Source organism: Podarcis melisellensis (assembly GCF_964234715.1).
Source record: "Podarcis melisellensis genome assembly, chromosome: 4".
NCBI lineage: Eukaryota > Metazoa > Chordata > Lepidosauria > Squamata > Lacertidae > Podarcis > Podarcis melisellensis.
In genome coordinates this window covers 21,487,804-21,510,725 of record NC_138531.1, presented here as the reverse complement: position 1 = coordinate 21,510,725, position 22,922 = coordinate 21,487,804, and the positions used below count along the sequence as shown (strand labels likewise).

General features: G+C 43.2%; 1 protein-coding gene across 7 annotated transcripts in view; it reads right to left on the bottom strand.

Annotated features, from left to right (window-relative positions):
* Nucleotides 1-22,922, bottom strand: part of FARP1 (FERM, ARH/RhoGEF and pleckstrin domain protein 1) — a 182,785-nt gene that overhangs the window by 71,391 nt on the left and 88,472 nt on the right. For all 7 annotated transcript variants that reach the window (XM_081908171.1, XM_081908172.1, XM_081908169.1 and 4 more), the window contains exon 3: nucleotides 3,192-3,296. In XM_081908171.1, coding sequence (XP_081764297.1) covers nucleotides 3,192-3,296 — 105 coding nt within the window. The remainder of the gene's footprint in view (nucleotides 1-3,191; nucleotides 3,297-22,922) is intronic.

Here is a 22,922-nt window from a genome sequence, read left to right as displayed (position 1 = left end):
GACAAGGCTGTTAAACTACATAATGTTGTGAGGGTGGTACAGCTGCTACTCTCCTGTAGCTCTATTCCATGCTTCTTAGGTAATTTGGGAATATAGAAAGCACATACAAAGGGTGAGGATCATGGCAGTGTTAAACACCCAGAGTAGTGACCAAAGAGAAAAGCTAAATGATCTTATCCCTCCATTGTGGCTTCTGCCACTCTGATCAGTCCCTGGGCTGGGTGGCTTGCTGGTTGGCCAGTCAATTAGATGCATCGCTTACACAAGCTGGTTCTAGCCTTCCCTGTTGCAGGAGGCAAGTAGAGAGCTGTGCCATTAAAATACTCATGGGGAAATATGACTATTAGTCATGATAGCTATATGACTAAGTGGAAGTATGCCTTTGAACACCAGTCCTGGGGGCCGACTATCAGAGAGGGCTACTGCATCTGGTTGGTCACTGAGGAAAACAGCATGGGACCTTTGGCTTGATGCAGCAGGGCTCTTATGTGAATTCCTCTGCTATCAAAGTAGCATCCAATAATTCCATAGGGAGAGTAGTAAACATGCAGCTTTCATAATATAAAGGCTATTTGGTCTGAGCAACATTTGATGATGCTTTCACAAATTCCTGGTGCATGAATGAAAGCTGAACACACCTGGAAAGGTGTGAAGCTGAAGATACAGGTGAAGCTGACCATCTTTACAAAACAAGAGATAACAGGTTCATTCTTTAATACTACACACAGTTACCAGGGAGTAAACCCCACTGAATTCAATGGGACTATCTTCTGAGCAGACATGCACAGGATTGTGATATCAGTAACATGTCACATTAATATTAATCGAATATACATGCTTGGTTGGGTTTAGATGCAACTTCTATATCACAAACCAATACATGTCTACTCAGAAGTAAGTCACAGTAGATTACTCCCAGATAAATAGGTATAGGGCTGCCGCATTAAATGAGCATGCATTCATTTAAAAATAAATAAATCTATAACATATGTTTCTTACAAAAAAAAATTTCACCTTTCTCCTGGAAATGAACTATTTAAAAAATAGGCTTTAGAAAGGAATACAGGTGACTCTTTGGGGCTAGTACGTAAAGCCAAAAATCACATACAATAAAAACACATGGGGTTCCGCCCCCTCTCCCTTTTATTTTTTTCAAACTTTGCAAAGTATGTAGTAAAGCTGAATGCGCCGTTAAGTTAAATGCACATAAGCTGCGAGTTACCTGTACGCATATTTGTTAAGTGTGACCTTGAGCAGCTGTAAATTATGCAAAGGCAAAACTCATTTCCAGTGTCCTTGTTACAGACGCATAGCCCCAGGAGCCACATTTTAAGAAAACCCAAAAAACCTGAGAAATATTTAAATTATTCAGCCCCCCCTTTTTATATTATTAAAGAGCTAAAATAGCAATTTAACAAAGGGATTTTTCATTTCAAGGTTCTTTTCTTAAGCACATGAAATGTATAAATAATTCCTTTGAGATGCAATTTGAAAAGCAAGCTTTTTTTAAAACCGTATTTTTGCTAGCCAATAAAAACCTTTAAAGCACTGGTCATTTATTTGTTAGCAACACCATAATGTTTGACGGCATTCCATTAACTCTACATCTTGTTTTTTTAGCTTCACATTTGGCACAGTGAAGAATGTTGTGCACTGCCAATTTCCTAAAGAAAATGAGTAACTAAGCTACAAATGACTGGGCATCCTGCACAAGAGGAGGTAACTGTGCCTTGTTATTTTTCGCACAGAGATTACAACTGGAAATGGATAAGAAGCAACTCAGGTCAGAATCTCCTTGCCAGCAATATATGAATTTATCCCAGTCAAAAGGGTAGTATAGGAAGCCAGTGCCAAGCTATGATAGGTGGTCCAATTTTTCTAGCAGTACTCTGCTAGCAGAGATAAACCAATGAAAGGACAAAACAAATGCCATTTACTGGAACGCAGTTTGGACAAAGATATTGCAGATTATATGGAGACTATTCAACATTCATCATCTATATATAAAGACAGCAGCTTTCTTGTTTTAACCAACTTTTTTTAAAAAAAACCCTTCTGATAGAGCTTATGATTCTGTTATGCTAATAACAACTCTGTACACAAATTGCCGTATTTTTCGCCCTATAGGACGCGCAATTCCCCCTCCAAAAATGAAGGGGAAATGTGTGTGTGTCCTATGGGGCGAATGCAGGCTTTTGCTGAAGCCTGGAGAGTGAGAGGGGTCGGTGCACACGGACCCCTCTCGCTCTCCAGGCTTCAGGAAGCTATCCGCAAGCCTTGGGAGCCCGGTGCGACTTCCCGCCGGGCTCCCAAGGCTTGCGGACAGCAGCCTGCAGCCCGAAACCCGGGGAGCGCAGCGGAGTGCGCCCCAGGCTTCGGGCAGATATCCGCAAGCCTGGGGAGCCCGGCGTGACTTCCCTCCGAGCCCCCCAGGCTTGCGGATAGCAGCCTGCATCCTGAAGCCTGGGGCACGCTGAGCAGCACGCCCCGGGCTTCGGACAGATATCCGCAAGCCTGGGGAGCCTGGCGGGAGTTCCTGCCTGGCTCCCCAGGCTTGCGGATAGCAGCCTGTTCAGGGGGCTGGGGTCGGGGGAAGCTCAGGCTTCCCCCGCCCCAGCCCCTGGGGGGGGGGAATAATTTTTTTTCTTTATCCCTCCCCCCCAAAAAACTAGGTGCGCCCCATAGAGCGAAAAATATGGTACATGTTCACATGTAGTTCTAAAACATGTGGAAGTTAGCACTAAGGAGAGGGGCTTTTCTGCAGTGGTATCCCAACTCTGGAATACCCTCCCCAAAGAGGTAACGTTAGTGCCAATTTCACAATATGTTTAAGCACCAGGTGATTTTTCTAACCATTAAAAAGGTTGTGCAGTGTGTCTGCTTTTACTTTCTATATTGTTCTGTTGCATCTCAGTATGCAATTTACTGTTATTTGATTGTTTTTGTTCTCTGAATAATTTTATGTCTATTGTACACTGCCCTAGTGCCTTCGGAAGACAGTTTAGAAATACTTTAAATAAATAAAATTTAAAAACTACACCCAGCTGCATATGCCCAGTTTTGATTTTCTTCCTCCAGTACCAGAATAAGAAAACTGGGAAGCATTTTAAATGCAAGTGCTTGCAAGCCCACTCCCATGTTGTTGTTTTTTACACTGACAAAATATGCATATAAAATGCTTCTTCACATACCATGATCTTTTTATGATCCAGATACTCAAGGCCAAAATAGTCACCTTCAACAAGGTTCAGGTGAGTGCAGACTGCATCCAGCAAAACCTTCCCTGGTGCTCTTTGCTGTAATTAAAAACAACAAAAGGTTACACGCTGTACATCCACATGAAAAGAAAAATAAGTTATAAATCCAGTTTCCTTGGTGAGCACAAAATGCAATTAATTTATAGTTAGGTGTTCAATTGAAGGAAAAGCAGTAGCTATTTTTATTTGGATGCCAAAGTGTTGTGAGTACTGACTCAGTTGTGGATCTTTTTCTTATTTGTATTGTCGCAAGGATTGTTGGAACTGAGATGGGCAAGAACTGGCCCAGAACACTCGTTATGTGTGCAACTTTTTTGTAACAAGCCACTCTGTGCTCAATATTCATTTCTGCACTTCTTCTGATTAAGCAAGGTAGATCATTGCTGTTAATAGATTTGTATGGCCATTCTCAAAGTTCAGCTTGTAACCATTTCCACAAAACCGCACCGCCATTTTTCTTTACAAATCCGTATCTTAATAGTTTCAGAAGCCACACCAGTCGAGCTGAATAAGTTACACACACTGGACTGAAACGGAAGCGTCAACTTCCTGTTCTGCCTTCCCTCAAGTAGCAGCATCAGAATAAATTATGCAAAACAGTAAAAACAGCAGAGTAACGACTACACTGTGGGAAAGAAGAAATGCAAATATGCTTAAACACACCAGGATGCAAAATCCAAGTGTTATCTTCCAATGAATTTAGGAATCATTTTTGATCTGATTATGCATGCAGCCTTAAAAAGAATGAAAAATAAGGCCCACCACCACACCCAGCTCCTGGCGAAGCACAATTTGTGTGTTCAGACCCAGAAATCTCCCCCCTAATTCACGCTTGACTCAAATTTTGGTTTGGTTTATGGCAGAATTTAGGCCACAACTTTATTGATTACAGAAAGTGATTGGTTGCATAGGCTCTGGTTCGACCAGCTCCCTGCCATGCAGGTAGCGCTGACCAAGGGTTCTAGCATAGGTCAGCCAAGGGTGAACACCTGGATAAGCGGAAAGCTGGGAACGGGCTAACTCTGCCACCCAAATGTTCCCCTGGACTCAGGCATGGGCACAACCCCCTCTCAGGGGTTGACCAAACCACCGAGTCCCTGGATTCATTTAACAGAGTACCCTTCACATAGGGATGGCGAGAGCATTCTCCCATCCCTATCACCTGAACCAGAGCCTATCCGCAACCTTACAAGTTGTGACAATTTGCTACATGGCAGGTGAAACCCAAATGGCAACAGCCAATCAGCCAAGTGGGGAAAATTCCTGCCATGCCCCTGTCCCAACGACAGATGATGGCGTAGCAAGGTCAATCGCAAAATGCCCTAAAAGTAGGGAGAGGTGGGCAGGTGTTCCGAATGCACGCGCCGAAAGAGGAAGCTTTGGGTCACGTGCATGGGCATAAATAGGTCCCTCGAACCGTTTGGACTGCGTCCCATTGGCCAGATTGTACCCAGCTTTGAGGTACCTACCAATCGGGTGTTGTGGCTGTCCAATCATACCCACCCACAACACAGGGTGTTGGTTTTCCAGGTCTCACTGCAATACGTGCCCTCTTTAAGGGAGGACCCAATTTCTGTGCAGAAACAGGGAAGCAAATGGTAACTCGGGCTGGACCTGAGTTGTCTGTTTGTCCCTGTGCTGGCGTCTCTGTGACCTAGGCAACGAAGGTGACAGCAGCACCTATGAACTGGACGGAGCACCTGACTTCTCCTGAGAGGATGGGCTGGGGTGTGCCCTGGCAATGCTGAGGAGCGATGCTGAGATGGGAGAAGAGGTGAAGAGAGAAACAGGAGCTGGGGTGAAGTGGGTGAGCAGAGCAGAGTGCTGGGTGACTACCCTGGGATCTGACTCACCCCATCCCCAACCCACAGAGCCCCTCTCCAGGGTCATCAGCCATTTCAGGCTCGAGAAACTGTTGACCTTTCTGGCTTCAGATATATATATTCCATTCAAATGAGGGGAGTTCACAGTAAAATCCTATGCATGTTCACTCAGAAGAAAGTCCCACTGTGCTCAGTTGGGCTTAGTTTTTTCCTACGTGTGTTTAGCGTTACCGCCTAAATTATGTGTTCAGCATTCTTCATGTCTGCTAGTCACTTCCACTCTGCTCAGTCTCAGTCTCTCCCCCCCCCAACCCTGCCAAGCCTTGAACAAGGGTATTTATTCTTCTTTCATTAGAAAAAGCTCAGGGTCTCCAATAGCTTTAACATTTGCTTGACCCTAAAGAAGTTCTCAATCAATAAACAGATTTTCTTCTTCTATGGTCAAGAACTGTGTGTACCTCATTCTTCGAGATGACCTTTCAATAAGGAAGTGGTTGAAGGAGAAAAATGTTCAGCAATGTTTACAGAACCCATGTCCTGGAAGCTTTTTCTTTTTAATCCACTGCTTCTTTGAGCAAACTGATCCTTCTAATTTAAAGATATTCTTCATCAGCCCAGTTAGACACTGCTATCAACACAGTTTTTAATCCACCTCAAGTGATTTTGGATTATGATTTTGTAAGCAAAGTTTCTCATAGGCTATTGAATCCCTTGAACTCCATTAAAGCTCTAATAACAAAATAGAGGTTTCGTAGGGTTTTAAAGTATCCCAGTCAGCCATTTTTCTATATGGAGATAAAATCTAATTTTATTTAATAACAAAATGGGATGCAGGCATTAACACTGATTGGCTCCAAATACTTCATTACTTGTTCTTTCCACATTATCTGATACTTTTATCATTAATCACTGTGCTTTTTCTCTCACTGTGGAGTAATGTTTCTTTTCTTTTCTTTACCCCAAGCACAGAACCTTAAGAGTCGTCTTCAACACCTCTTTCTTTTTCTTCTTTTCTTCAGACTTTCCCATACCTACTTTTTAAACATTACAAGTTATTTCTTTCCTCAACGTTTGATTATTGCAATTCTCCCCTGCCCTAGTTTGGTTTTTTCTCTGCTTCATTACTTTTCAGATGCTACCAATGTGAAAGGTTCATTAATGGCGCTCCCAACACACAGTGCAGCAACGGGTTTTCTATTAATCCAAGTGAAGAGAGGGCTGGGAGAATCAAACCCAAACTCCATTCTTAATTCTACTACTCGGTTGGGTTTTTCTGAATCTCATTTTGATCACATTGATCATTTTATTGCACGTCTTACATTTGCTTCTCTTTGCTTCCTGGCTTCTATTTAACTTTGTACAGAATCTAGTTTTGAGGCAGTTTTGATTATTATAACTATCGTTCAATCACCTTTTTCAGGAATTACCTTGTCTGTAGAATCATTTTTAAAGATAAAACACCAAATGTCTCTTGTTATTAGTAACTTGAGAATGAAAATCATTTGAAAGGAAACAAGTTCTGTTTGCTTATCTGCCCATGAGTGCGTTACATTTTTTTTAAAACAAAAAATTTCCTTCCAGTAGCACCTTAAAGACCAACTAAGTTAGTTCTTGGTATGAGCTTTCGTGTGCATGCACACTTCTTCAGATACACTGAAACAGAAGTTACCAGACCCTTCTATATAGTGAGAAGGTGGGGAGGGGTATTACTCAGAAGGGTGGTAGGAATGGGTGATTGGCAGATAGCTGTGATGAGCCTGTTGACGACTCTTAACGACTGCAATAGGTCTTACAGGAAAAAGCAAGGGGTGAGAAGGTGAAAAATGGCTTTGTCATGTATAATGAGATAAGAATCCAATGTCTTTGTTCAGACCAGGTCTCTCCATGGTTTTAAGTTTGGTAATAAGTTGCAATTCAGCAGCTTCTCTTTCCAGTCTATTTCTGAAATTTCTTTGTAGTAAAACAGCTACTTTGAGATCTTGTATAGAATGTCCTGGGAGATTGAAGTGTTCTTCTACTGGTTTCTCTGTCTTGTGATTCCTGATGTCAGATTTATGTCCGTTTATTCTTTGGTGTAAGGTTTGGCCTGTTTGTCCAATATAGAGAGCTGAAGGACACTGTTGGCATTTGATGGCATACACAATGTTAGACGATGAGCAATTAAATAGTCCTGAGATGGTATGTGCGATGTTGTTGGGGCCAGTAATGGTGTTACTGTGCTACTGGAAGGAATTTTTTTGTTTTGACTATGGCAGACCAACACGGCGACCTATCTGTAACTGGAACATTTTTTTAAAAAAGTCCCAAGGAGTTTTTAACAATATTGCTTAAAAATGAAAGTTGTATGTAATGAGAAGGGAGTTTTTCCTCTCTTCTCCTGAACCTTAAGAATTAATTTTCAGGTTGATGATGAATCAATCCAGTAGCCAGCATTTAGAAGTCCACAAACATGAATTCAATAACTGTGTTTTTCTCTGAAACTGGTCCAGGGAAGTAATATTGACTCTGGAAATGAAGATCCCATTTAGCTATCATTAATAAAAGCTACTACAGTGGTATCTCTGGTTATGTACTTAATTCGTTCCGGACGTCCGTTCTTAACCTGAAACTGTTCTTAACCTGAAGCACCACTTTAGCTAATGGGGCCTGCTGCTGCTGCCACCACGCCGCCAGAGCACGATTTCTGTTCTCATCCTGAAGCAAAGTTCTTAACCCAAGGTACTATTTCTGGGTTAGCAGAGTCTGTAACCTGAAGCGTATGTAACGTGAAGCGTATGTAACCCGAGGTACCACTGTACATATGTTTTTTAAAGCCAGCTAAAGTGGCCTTTATAACATATTGCGTGCCGAGGTCCCCAGGGCCACCCCAATAACTCACACATCACACAGAATTTTTTGTTTAAGATTTTTGGCATAATTTTGGCCACAACTTTATTAACATACAAATTTGTGAGTGGTTACTTAGGCATTGGTTGCAACTATCTGCCCCCACCATGTGGGACAGACTGACATTCCACACGATGCGAAAGTCAGAATAGGGGAATACACTTGGGGGTAGCGACGGAGCAGGGAACCTGCCCTCACCCCAAATGCAACCAGGAGCTCATTGCTATGGCCCGAGCCCCTTTGAGCAATAGTTAGCCCCCAATTGCTTTAACGGAATCCCTTGCAGCAGCAGCATTAGAGGGGCAGGCACTCAACCTACCAAGGGCAGGCACTCAACCACTGCCCCTCAACCAACCAAACCATAAACCAATGCCTAACCACAACCTTACAAGTTGTGACGATTTGCTACGCAGTAGGCAAAAACCAAATGGCCCCAGCCAATCAGCCAGATGGACAAAATTCCTACTGGGCCCCTGCCCCAAGAACAGACGACCCCATGACAGGCATAGCAAGGTCAAAGCGAACAACCGTAATTCTAAGGAGGGGGGCACGGGCAATCCGATGCACGGTCAAAAAGAGGAAGCCCTAGCCTCGTGCAAGGAGTTTTAGCATTTCTGGCTGTCAGTCAACAAATGGCAACGTTAACTTCTTCCCAACAACAAGGGAAGCCCCAATCGCATCAGTGGCCAACGATCAATTAGCCCGCCCCCAACATTGGAGTGTCCTGGCAGCCCCCACCTCAACACATGCTCTCCATAAAGGAGAACACGCTTTGTGGGAATGGATCTCAAGGTCAAAGAGTAAATCTTGAAAACATCTTGCCATTATTTTGAAGTAACATGCAATTCAAATGAACAAGCAACTCTCTGAATGCAACCAACTGGAGGTGATCCAGCATGCCAAGTCAGTATGTGAGTTTGTGTGCACACAGAGAGGACATTTTCTATGTAATAGAACTCACACACCCCTGAAGTGTCCCCTATTTTCCAGGGACTGTCCTGGATTTACAGAAGCCTTCCCGGTTTCTGATTTGATCCTGGAATGTCTTACTTTTCCTTAGGACATCCCTATTTTCGTCAGAGAAATGTCGGAGCATATGCAACTCACGAGCAAAGGAGATAACTAACCATACAACCTTTAGAAGACATCTGAAGGCAGCCCTGCCTAGGGAAGTTTTTTAAATGTTTAATGCTTTATTGTGTTTTTATGCATGTTGAAAGTTGCCCAGAGTGGCTGGGGCAACCCAGTCAGTTGGGCAGGGTATAATATTATTATTGTTTTGGAACAAGGCATCCTTATTTTCACTGGAGAAATGTTGGAGGGTATGAACTCACTGATGTGGAGTACCATCACCGTTTCTTTTGCTATCCATGGCAGCCATTTTGTGTTGGTACCCACAGAACTTCTATCAATGTATGAGTACTGGCACCTCATTTATTTATTTTTTAAGCACTGTGTGTATACTCAGAAACACCTGAGCTACTTACATAGCAATTTCTCTCTCTCTCTCTCGTGTGTGTGTGTGTGTGTGTGTGTAGAAGGGGAGTTTGTTATCACTAATGGCTTATACATTACAAGGAAGTAAGGAACAAAGCTTGACAGAGGTCATTTTGATGTACCTTATAGAAGTAAAGGTATCATCATAAGCTAAACTACTGACAATTTTTTGTCTTTAATGGTACCTCCAAAATTGGCACCTGAGGCAGGATGCCTAACCTGATAGATGGTACTAAAACAAGTACAATGAGGTTATGCAGCAACACATAAAGTGGTACTTGTGTATCCCAACAGCAGTGAAATTTGTTAAGCTCTAGGAGGCCACCTGCATAATTTCAACCAGTCTAATTTTTAAATGATATATATGGGTATATATTTTTCAAATGGCTAATTTCATAACGGGTGTATAAACAAAGAACTGGCATTATTTCTTCCCCACCCCCTTTTGCAAGTACTGAATGAAGTGCATCTCCCCCCCCTCCCCAAAGCCTCCAAGCTATTCAAAAGCACACTGTGTCCCTTGTTTCTTCGCAGGGGTTGAAACGAGGTTCAGAATGCTCATTAAAAGTACTTCAGATTGAATTTCATAGTCCACAATTTCTGCAGAGCAGCATAATAGTACCATTCAGATTAGTTTAGCTATGCAGCAAACACTGCGTAATGAGGTATTGGCAAACTCCACCCCTCCCCACTCCTGCCCCCAAAATGTGCCTCCAAAGTTGGAAGGGAGAATAAGTCCAGTTTTACCACCATGCATTCATTTTATAGACAGTTTGTGACTTGACAGCATGCTCACAAATAATCTCTGCAGGTTTTGGTGTTAACCTTTTCCCCCTCTAATACCTGAGTTTTTCCTTTATTCAATTCTATTATCAAACTACCCTTTACCGAATTCATCAATACATAACACTAATGAAATTATCAATGGAAGTAGTAGGGCATTTACAGTCTTATAGTTCTATAGCTACAGACAGACACTGTGCAGATAACCTGACAGCCACTGAAAGCAGCTGCCGCCATGTGACTCCTGCTTCTCTCTCTCCCCTCCAGTGTTAACAACCAATAAGTAAATAAGTACCATGATGCGATGTCCCTGTCTGTTGATATCAGGCAGGTGCCTTTTACCGTTTCGTTTTGACGCCTGCTGAAGACATTCTTATTTAGCCAAGCCTACCGAGATATTTAGGGACACAGGTGGCGCTGTGGGTAAAACCTCAGCGCCTAGGACTTGCCGATCATATGGTGAGCTCCTGTCGTTCGGTCCCAGCTCCTGCCCACCTAGCAGTTCGAAAGCACTCTTAAGTGCAAGTAGATAAATAGGTACCGCTTTATAGAGGGAAGGTAAATGGCGTTTCCAGGGACACAGGTGGCGCTGTGGGTTAAAGCCTCAGCGCCTAGGACTTGCCGATCGAAAGGTCGCCGGTTCGAATCCCTGCGGCGGGGTGCGCTCCCGCTGCTCGGTCCCAGCGCCTGCCAACCTAGCAGTTCGAAAGCACCTCCGGGTGCAAGTAGATAAATAGGGACTGCTTACCAGCGGGAAGGTAAACGGCGTTTCCGTGTGCAGCTCTGGCTCGCCAGATGCAGCTTTGTCACGCTGGCCACGTGACCCGGAAGTGTCTTCGGACAGCGCTGGCCCCTGGCCTCTTAAGTGAGATGGGCGCACAACCCCAGAGTCTGTCAAGACTGGCCCGTACGGGCAGGGGTACCTTTACCTTTACCTTTAAATGGCGTTTCCATGTGCTGCGCTGGTGCAGGCTCGCCAGAGCAGCTTTGTCACGCTGGCCACATGACCCGGAAGTGTCTCCGGACAGCCCTGGCCCCCTGCCTCTTAAGCGAGATGGGTGCGCAACTCCAGAGTCAGTCACGACTGGCCCATACGGGCAGGGGACCTTTACCTTTTTACCCAGATATTGGGACACGGGTGGTGCTGTGGGTTAAACCACAGAGCCTAGGACTTGCTGATCAGAAGGTCGGCGGTTCAAATCCCTGCAACGGGGTGAGCTCCCATTGCTCAGTCCCTGCTCCTGCCAACCTAGCAGTTCGAAAGCACATCAAAGTGCAAGTAGATAAATAGGTACCACTCCGGCGGGAAGGTAAACAGTGTTTCCGTGCGCTGCTCTGGTTGGCCAGAAGCGGTTTAGTCATGCTGGCCACATGACCCGGAAGCTGTATGCCGGCTCCCTTGGCCAATAAAGCAAGATGAGCGCCGCAACCCCAGAGTCGGTCACGACTGGACCTAATGGTCAGGGGTCCCTTTGCCTACCCAGATATTTAGAAAGTTTGTATGAGTTTGTGTGCTTTTAATCAGCTTCACCTGTTACTCCTTATTTGAATCAGCAAGCGTATGCATTGGTAATCCCGACGCTGGACTACTGCAATGTGCTTTACATGGGGCTGCCCTTAGGCCCAGCCTGGAAGCTCCAGTTGGTGCAGAATGCAGCAGCAGCTAGACTACTGATGGGCTCAAACACCTGGTGGTATATAACATCTCTGCACTCGCTGCTCATATACTACTGGGTCAGGCTCAAGGTTTTTATATTAATATAAAAGGCCCTGGACAATTTGGGTCCAGGATACTTTAAAGCATGGGTTGGCAAACTAAGGCCCGCGGGCCAGATCAGGCCCAATTGCCTTCTAAATCTGGCCCATGGACGGTCCGGGAATCGCTGTGTGGATTGCCAGCACACACGTTCTTTCCCTCTCCCTCACACGGCACTGGCGTCGCCTCCTCCCTCCAGGTTTCTCCCTGGCCTGCCTAGAGGAGGAAGGCGGCTGGGCTTTGTTGGTCCCAGCCGCTCTCCAGAGCCCTTTCGCGCACCACTCAGCGTCCCGCTGCCAGCCCCTGCCACTTGCAAGACACAGGAGCCGCGGTTGGCTGAGCGCCCCTCTTGAGCGGTCGCCATTTAAAGCAGCCCCTTTCCAGAGCCCTTTTGCATGCCACTCATCGTCCCTCGTTCATATTTCCCCCCCAAAAATATAGTCTGGCCCCCCACAAGGTCTAAGGGACAGTGAACCAGCCCTCTACTGAAAAAGGTTGAAGACCCCTGCCTTAATAATAATAATAATAATAAATTTTATTTATATCCCGCCCTCCCCAGCCGGAGCTGGGCTCAGGGCGGCTAACAATCAAATAATTAAAGACTGGCTGCACTATTATATCCCAACTCAACCACTGCAATCAGGAGAAGTACCGTTCGTTGGGCCCCGTGCTACAGAAGCCAACTTGGCTTCAAGGAGAAGTGAGCTGCTTAGTGTTGTTGATCCCAAACTACAGAGTACTCTTCCAGCAGAAATTCACCAGGCATCTTCACTACTAACTTTCAGGCATCTCTTGATGAACTTTTAACACATCAAGGTCTATGCGGTTGTTTATATTAATAAAACAGAGCAGTGTTCCCTTAGAAAAACATGTCTCTGTGCACTTAAAAATGCATTCCTTTGTGATTAAAATAACTGCTTTTGTTTCACGGTGTTATTTTTAAAATGATTGTTAAATTATATTACCTGTTTTACAAACTCTTTTCTTCATTCGGATGAAATTAAGGGCTAAAAGGATCTGACAGCAGAACACACACTGCGAATTAATCAAATTATTTCTGACCTTTCCCCACACACATGAGTTTCATATGCCTGGAATTAAACTTTGAGAAATGACCTTTTACAGACTGCTGAACAAGAACTCAAACTTAGAATCTGGATTTTAAAAGAAAAAAAATGAAGGGTTGGCTAAAAAAAAGTTTTCCTCATGGAAGCTCACAACTGGCAATTAAAAACAAACTGGGCGGTACTAAGGATGTAATAATCCAAATAATTTCAGAGAATTAAGCAGTTGATTGATTTCTTTGCAGGCTACTACAGTGGTACCTCGGGTTACATACGCTTCAGGTTACATACGCTTCAGGTTACAGACTCTGCTAACCCAGAAATATTACCTCAGGTTAAGAACTTTGCTTCAGGATGAGAACAGAAATCGTGCGGCGGCGGCACGGCAGCTGCAGGAGGCCCCATTAGCTAAAGTGGTGCTTCAGGTTAAGAACAGTTTCAGGTTAAGAACGGACCACCAGAACGAATTAAGTTCTTAACCCAAGGTACCAGTGTACAGTTAAACTGTGTGTTTTAATGGCAGTCCCAAGTCTAGAAACCCAGCCTGCCATTTGACAGCAGCAAAGCAGTGTGAGGGGGACACAGTTTGGAATGAAGGAGTGCCAGGAAAGAAGGGGGAACCTTTAACATTCTCCACCTGATGCTTTTACCCTTCCCCCAGCTGGAATTGTGGATGAGGCTTTCCTCAGAGCAAAGCAGTTGGGGTGAGGAGTTTAAGAGGAAAAAACTGGGCAGAGGAAAAGATCCCCAGTGCAAATTTTGCTTCTTTCCTTTTCCCTGCAGCTTTGCAAATGCTTGCTGCCTATTTTGGCCCTTGGCTCTAAACAGAGACAAGAGGCATGATACTGCTTGCTCGCCAGGCTTAACAACTACCATTGCTGCTAATGCTCCTACAATTCAAAGCAGAGAAATCTCTTTCCCCTATAAGGCCTAGCAGGTTCCTTCCATGCATACTAAAACACTGAGGCACGCAAGATATTTCATACCGAAAGTATGAGTTGCCGAAATAGTTTTCACAACACACTGCCATATAAAAACTAAGTAATCAGAAGGGAGGACTGCCACCCGCCCAGTGCTTCACATCTTGTTGGCATCTCGAGACACATTGCTTGTCTCGAGACACAATGGAAGAGACACCCCTCCCAGCGGCCATATCTCCTGTGGTCGCTGTTGTGGATTTTTCACATATTTTGGGAATAAACCCAACACTGGGTACTGAGGTCTGATAATAAAATACTGGGAGGTCCCACTCATGAGACCCTCTGCGGGACAGACTACTTTCGCTTCACCTTGCAAGCTCCTGTATCTACTGAAATTCTGTTCTTGAGGCTGGGGGACGCTGGAACATTGTGGAAAGTAGCAGGAGGGCGGCTACAAAGGGAAGAGAGAGAGAGTCAGCAAAAGTTGCCTACTTCCTCCTTTCTTCAGTGGGAGCTTACACTGAATTTTAGTCTTTTCTGTGAGTGAAATAATCTTGTGGTCAGGGCTGATGGAATCTGTAGTCCATGGGTAGGCAAACTAAGGCCCGGGGCCCGGATCTGTCCCAATCACCTTCTAAATCTGGCCCAAGGATGGTCTGCGAATCAGCGTGTTTTCACATGAGTAGAATGTGCCCTTTTATTTAAAATGCATCTCTGGGTTATTTGTGGGGCATAGGAATTCGTTCGTATATTCTTTTCCTAGTCCGGCCCCCCACAAGGTCTGCGGGACAGTGGACCGGCCCCCTGCTGAAAAAGTTTGCTGACCCCTGCGTCTAACAACAGCTGTGGGGACATTTGTTCTCCATCTCTACCCTAGGGCCTATGAAATAATAATGAATGATCGTTAACAGTCTCATGGAGTACATTCCTGCAGGGTTTTCCAGCTGTTACGGAACATGGGAGAGTGAGGCAGTGGTTGCTGCTGAGAAAGGGAAGTTAAAATGTCCCCCTGTGGATGCTAGCTTAGATCCTGGTCCCTGAGCCTAGGTACTCAATCTCAACCTCTTCACCAGCTCTACAGAATCCTCAAAATAGCTACCTGTCCACTGGCCTAACACAGAAATGTGGGCAGCTTGAAAGCTTATAAACTATTTCAGGAACATGCCCCTTTCACAGACCTGGCAATTGCTCTTTGTTGTGTTGGATGAAGTAGGATCTAGCTTGTGATACAAATCACAGTGCGTTGTGGAGAGGGAGTTGCCTTTGGCATTCTTACTAGAGAGGAGAAGGGGTGACTGCATCCAGATGTTGCATTGCGGAATGCTGCTGTCAGGATTCCCCCACCCCTCCATTTCCCTCAATTCAGTCAGCAGTCTGTGGCCACTGAGCCTGCTCAGTCCATACTAGACTGGGGGTTTTTTTTGGATCCTCCTTTACTCCAAACTTTCCCCAGAGTCTGCTGAAACCTCCCTAGTGTTTGTTTTGGCTAAATAGCAATTGCATTCACAGTCTGAACAATGGAAAGGAAGAAAATGTGAGGCTGCCCAAGTATTCCATTGATTAAAATATTTCATCCATTTCCTTTTGTTTTGCTACTGTGGACTTTTCAATGATTTGAAATGAAGAGCGCTTGGAAGTAGAAAGAACACCCATGGGTAATAATATCAAAATAGCAAAAATACTCTGCTAGGAGTTAGGCATTTTAGCAGAGGGCACTCGCAATTATCTATACAGAATATTCCTAGGATTCCTTTGAATTATTCACATGAAAGTGCATTGACAACAGTGGAAACCGAAGTTCAGAACAAGTAAATTAACTGTAGATTTGGCATCACATCTACCCAGCTGTCACTAAATAGCAGTGTATGTTTCCCCATTCTTCTTCATCAAGAAAGGATCTGATTACATGATAAAGGACCGTGTCTTTACTCCTATCTTGCCTACAATCTTCTGTCAGTTATATCAAGATAGTTTTGCAACTGATTGCTAACATCTCATTTCACACAAGATATAAATAGCCAAGTCAATACCCGAGGAGTCTCTGTTATCCACCTACTTATATAAAACTGAAGCTATGCAAGACAGACTTCATAACCAGACAAAAACAGCAGTGTGTTTTGTGGCACCTTAAAGGCTAACAAATTTATAATTCCAAAAGTGTTCATGGACCAGAATCCCCATTTATCAGACTTTAGTCCACAAACATTTATGCCAGTGTACATTTAAGGTGCCCCACAAGACTCTTTGCTAGTTTTGATGCAACAGACTAACATAGCTGCCTCTCTGGAAATTGAAACGGGTTTATTTTGTAAAAACAACAACAAACCACCATAAACAGAAAACAAAAGTACGATAACTGGCAATGCTGCGTGTTATCAAGCAGAAAGTTGTCAGGTCTCTATATTTTCTGTAAAGTTCAAGATTGCTCCACAATATAGGGCCAATACAGACTACCCAATATATGTTGAAGAACATCGGTGAAGTTTTTTGTTTTCCTGGCTTTTACCAATTGTTTCACAGTTCCAGCTTACACAGTTCCAGCTTACACAGTTTCAAGGCATTACAGGGTATTCTATGGAATGAACGATCTCAATAGCCTCCTTTATATCAAACATTACTCCCCACCATAGCAGCCTCAGTGCAAGGGGATCACACTTTCAAGTCCTACCAAAATTAAAGGCAACATAGTTAAATTGGTGGTTGTGTTTTGCTCTTTCCTACTACATTTGAAATTTCCCATACATTGCATTTCATGCGTTCAAAAATATTTAGTTAGTTAGTTAATGCAGCCCAATCTCTGTGGCTCAATGCAGCTTGTAATATAAAACCACTGGATAGAATACTTGGTTAAAGAACAACCAAAATCACTAAAAACTTATTTCCAGTTAACGGATTACCCATGATCGCTGGGAAGGCAGCCCAGACATTTCTTCCAACACTTCAAAAAGACGCTCAGGCTTTGGCAGGAAAAAGATTGCCATAGTTCAGGGGTGATCACAACAAGCATCATTCACAAGCCCTTATTGTATGAACTTTGCACAGAGGTTGGGTTAAGAAGCGAAAGCAAAGAATGAAGTGCTTTCTAAGGTACCAACGGTCTATTTTGACTTAAATCGTAGATTGCAAAAATATTGAGGAAACTAACCCCCAAGGAAATCTGCAGCATAATTTATAGGGAAGTAATAAAATATATGCACATCTCTGGCAAAGAGAATGCCATGTATCCACATGAAGAAATGGCATAGGGCACACACACCACACAAATAGTCCTGTGAGGAACTATCAAATTGCAGCCCACACACAAAATCTGGTGCACAGCCCAAGGACGGATTCAACTTTTCAGCACTGAGAAATAGTCAACAGCAGATAGGAGAGAGAGGAGAAAATAAGAAGAGATGCTTATGTGGTTGCTAGGATACTATGGAAGCCATCCTCTGTTGCTCAATCAAATGCCAACAGTGTCCTTCAGCTCTCTATATTGGACAAACAGGCCAAACCTTACGCCATAGAATAAACGGACATAAATCTGACATCAGGAATCACAAGACAGAGAAACCAGTAGGAGAACACTTCAATCTCCCAGGACATTCTATACAAGATCTCAAAGTAGCTGTTTTACTACAAAGGAATTTCAGAAATAGACTGGAAAGAGAAGCTGCTGAATTGCAACTTATTACCAAACTTAAAACCATGGAGAGACCTGGTCTGAACAAAGACAATGGATTCTTATCTCATTATACATGACAAAGCCATTTTTCACCTTCTCACCCCTTGCTTTTTCCTGTAAGACCCATTGCAGTTGTTAAGAGTCGTCAACAGGCTCATCACAGCTATCTGCCAATCACCCATTCCCACCACCCTTCTGAGTAATACCCCTCCCCACCTTCTCACTATATAGAAGGGTCTGGTAACTTCTGTTTCAGTGTATCTGAAGAAGTGTGCATGCACACGAAAGCTCATACCAAGAACTAACTTAGTTGGTCTTTAAGGTGCTACTGGAAGGAATTTTTTTTGTTTAGAAAGGTATAAGAAGTAGAGTCGTATATCCCATTGATCTGCCTATTTGGATGGCTTTAAAAGAGGATTGGCAAGGGATATTAGCCGTAATGGCTATGTACAGTTTTGCCAGGTGCTGAGCATCACAAGTGCGCAGAGTGCTTTGAGCTCAGGCCCTGCTGATGGCCTTCCCAAGAGGCACGTGGTTGGCCACTGTGAGAAGAGGGTTCTGGACTAGATGGGCTTTTCGTTTGATACAGCAGGGATTGTGTTCACGTAAATCACACAAAAATCAATACAGCCAAAACCACAATAAAGCATCAACAAAATAGTAACGCATGGAATGGTGAGACTTCCTTGGACTATGTCTAGTGGCTTCTAACTATTTCAAAGTTCTACGGAGTACTTTCTTACGACACCACCATTTGGCAATTCTCTTTGCAGCGAATGGAGTTGATAACAGAATACAGTACTATGTCAGAGAGGAGGGGAGGTTCGTTCTTAAGAGGAAGAAACAGGGTAACTAAGACGCTGGCCACACATTAAATACAAACGAAGGATGGCTCAAAACACGTCAGTAGTATTTCAAAAAGCAAAGAGTTGCCTATTTAGAGTGAGTGCTGCTGCCAGGATGTTTTCTTTAAAAAATAAAACCAGGAAGGGGAAAAACAACTTGCTTAGAAAACACACACCTACATACAAAATATTTATACAAAGCTCTTATTACAGTCTCCCAAGGCAGAACAATAGAACCACTATATCCATAGCCAGCTTACTTGGTGGCCTACAGTGGTCATATTTTCATAACCAGCACTTTTCAACATCTCTATAATACACATATTGCTTTTCTTTCCTGCTGAAGGGAGGTGTTGGAGATAAGAGGCTAATAAAACTGACAGGTAGGATGTGTTAGAATGGTATAAATTATGCCTTACATCTAGAATCCTGAAGTATATTTTTCTTTGCTTATCTCGACTGCCAGCTGAAGTCTTGCCAGGTTCACAAACTTGACTTTAAGAACATTGTGCCACAAAACTACCACAGAAGAGTGGCAGTTTGTTGGTTCTCTTCTTCCCAGAACCAAACAACATTCCTTCCTTACCTCAGACCTTTTCTTTGGAAGGCATTTCACATTAAGCCTCTCTTCAGGGAAACTGAACTTGTGAGCTATACAAACAGAGCCCAGTTAAGCCTTCAGTCAACTAATGAAATGCCACAAAATTGGCAGAATCTTAGAACACTGCTTGGATTTAGTTGATGTAAATGGATTGCAGTTTACCTTTGATGTTTGCCCGGCTAATTATTGAAGAAAATATGGAGCTATAATGTAATCCAGTGGATGCTTTTGTTCCTCAGAGCCCTAAAGGTGTGTGCAATTGTAATATTAAATCACACCTTTAGTTTTGATCCTGTAAGCAAGCTATCCTGAGATCATGCAGCTTAGCGAGGAGTCTGTTATCCAAATCTTAGTAATCTGAAATTCTTTGTAATCCAAATCTGTTGATTTAGAAGTTGTTGTAGATCTGGAAGTCGGTGCATTCAGTCTGCAGAGAAGCAAGTAGTTCCTTCCTAAAGTCCATTCTACAATTGTATACTAACTAAGTTAGGCAGCACCTCTTAGCCAGCCTGTGCTCTATTTACAAAATCTGTTTCCTTTAGGGTTCCAACACTTGAATTCATTCCAGCCTTAGATTTGATTTGAGTACATGTTCAAGGAGAAAATTAGAAGTTGAACAGAGCAGAAAGTGAATCAATAAACGCTGGCAAGATTAGGATTATGAATTAACCTCTTTTTCACCCTATGATAATACTGATCGTGGAAGCTATAGCAAAGTCACCATTGGTGAGACAAGTTCACAGTTCCACAGAGAAACTTGGTAACCTCTAAATTACCCCCAAATCAGTCAACGGACAGAAGTTAACTGTAATATCTTACAATCTCTTATTTGTATAATGTAAGGGTTTGTTATATCAGAACAACCCGAGTGAACCAAATCTGGACTAAGAAACCCATAAGCAAGGTAATATTGTGTAACACACCCACACACCCTCCCCACTTGATTGTGCAAACTTAATAGTTGACTTCAGTCTATCAATGGAATGACACAGGTACATATTTTGGGGGGGGGGCAGTTACCTGGGATCTCTCTCTTGAGCACCGGAACAAAATATTATGCAACCTCTGCTCTGTCTATCATGTGTAGCAGCTCTTAGTGACACTTCAGCAGATTAAGCTGGAGAAGTCTTTCAGTTTAACCAGTAAATTTTGCACAACTTGCTGCATAAACAGCAAGCACGGGAGGGAAAAGTCCCAGAAGGATGGATAAGCCTGCAGCAAGACATCCCTTTTTTACCCTTGGCTTCAACCATTATTCCAAGATAAGTGCAAGAGGCATCATGATATTTTCAATGGCAAGTGGTGTCACAGGAGAACAGATTGTCTGTTGTTTTATGAAAACTGAATCTTTAAATAAATGAGATAATTAGCATCACAATCCTCCACATGTCGACTCAAAGGCAAGCCCCAATGAGTGCAATGGGCTTGCATCCAACAAGATTATGCCTAAATTATTACACATGACTTAGTACAACTTCAACATCATCATGAACTATTTGTCGTTTTAAAAAATGATACACATGCTTGTATGGGGGCAAGGCTTGTGCAGGCAACCCAGCACCTGCTTTCAAACATTGTGTGTTCAGACAAATACCCGATTATGACTAGGGTAAAAAAAATTTCACATAGATCACATAAAACAAGCTAGCACAGGTGTTTCCCAACTATGGTCAATGAGCGACAAGTGGTCTTTGAGCTTCATTCAGGTGGTCTGTGGAGTGTCTGTAAAAATACCAGAAATAAAATAAAAAACATCTAGCACAGTGCATTACAATTGCTTTAACATGCAGAAAAATCATTAAATGGTCCACTGAGACCCTGAGCAGTTTTCTAGTGGTTTGGATGTTGGAAAACCATTGGGTTTCCCCAAAACACACTCTGCTTCACTGTCCTTCTGGCTGGGGAAACCTAGCCAGATGAACGCTGTATGCATGCATGCATGTATGTATGTATGTATAAATATTCACCAAATAATTAAGTCACATTGTTTTGCTACTATCAGAACACATGCAAAATATATAGAACACCAGCAATACATACAGAAGTCACTGCAAGGCCAATGGAGCTAAATGAAACAGGACATGTCTGTATTTTAGAGGCACTGCCAGATCTCCAGTGTTCTGGTTTGTAGCTGGCTTGCTGTCCCAATATCTCATGTGCTGCCAAATTCTAACATACAATGAGAACCTGAATTCACAGGGCAAACATGTTGTAATCCTGTCAAATACAGGCTTCCGTTCCAAGCTTCAAAGCACTGCTTTCTTAGGGATTAGAGTTACGGTCATCTTTTGTCATTATACAGCAGTTTGTCTGTTTTATGATAGGAACCCTAGCCTGGAATTGCAACCATCCAACTGCAATAAAAATCAAAATATCCCCGCCTCCGCCCCAATTAAGACATTTCTTCTGGCCCTGGTCTGCAGTTACTTTAGAGAAGGTATTTTCAACCTTTTCAGACCCAGAACCCACTTTTAACCCAAACATGATTTAGGGTCCCATTTCTTCATCTATTTTTGTATGGTGGTAGACATACTCCTTTAAATCTCCAGTTAAGTGGGAGAAGGCAGCCATAGATTTTTCTGACTGTTCCTTGCCCTAGTCATGACATTTGTCCTCCTGCCAAACCACATCCTGTGGTAACCAGGATTCCAGGCATTCTTTACTCTCTTTTTCGTTGGGAAAACTAAACAAGTCCTTTCCTCATGATATAATAATTATTAATCCTCAGGAGGACGCGGCAGGTGTGGATGTTTCCTTCCAGAAGAGCCCAGGTCTTGGCCAAGAATTATACGGCCATGCAATGTACTGTTCTTGAAGCTCTGGGACCAATGCGTCTATAATCTAAGGCAAGCAAAATGGAAACCCACCCATAATCCTAAATGGGTAGCTGGGGGGGGAGAGTTCAATGAATTGTAAAGAGGAAATGTCACTGAATCCTTAAGCTTTTTTTATTTATTAAAAAGCTCGTTTCTTCCCATGCCCTCCCCTGCTCAACTGTTTGGATTTCCCAGGAGTCCGGCTCTAATGCAACTGCAATGATTCCCTTTTACAGAAATTTTGTTTTATATTTTCATATGGCAAGAATGGACAGGAGGGAGTCTACTATTCACTTAAAGGTTTAACGCAAGTCTGCAGCAGGAGAGCTCATAGCCTGAGCCAGATTAAGCAGTAATATAGAGATAATTTTATATTCGAAGGTTGGAAAGGAAATGGAAGTGCTTCCACTTAGCACACATCGCTGAATTCTAAATGTCATCTAAATGGTTCTTCTATTGTTTTCCTAACAAGAATTATAAATCTTCTGAAACTGATAAAATGTATCTAGGAACAATACTGGCAGGCAAAACACTGAGAGAACACGGCACACACGCTGCTCAACTAAATCCCCCACTTTTGAGATTGCAGCTGAATAACAATTCCCCAACTAAATATAGATCTGCAGCTATGTCGCTTCTAAGCTGTGAGCTGAATTTCAGAACTTGCAAAGCAGTTCCCAAAAGATGAAAAGAAACCAAAAGCTGTATGATGCATATGGAGAGAGGTAATGGGAAGTTTCAGGATCTCATGGTCTCCTGAGTTTTACAACCTTCCTTTCTGCCAAAATGTTTACCTGAAAACAGTGATGTTTCCACTATTAAATGAGTATCTGTGGAAAGGGCAAGGGAGACACTCAAGACTTTGATGTGTACCTTTCACTGAAACTATGAAGTGTTAACAGATTATCATGCTCTAGGGACGCGGGTGGCGCTGTGGGTTAAACCACAGAGCCTAGGACTTGCCGATCAGAAGGTTGGTGGTTCGAATCCCCATGATGGGGTGAGCT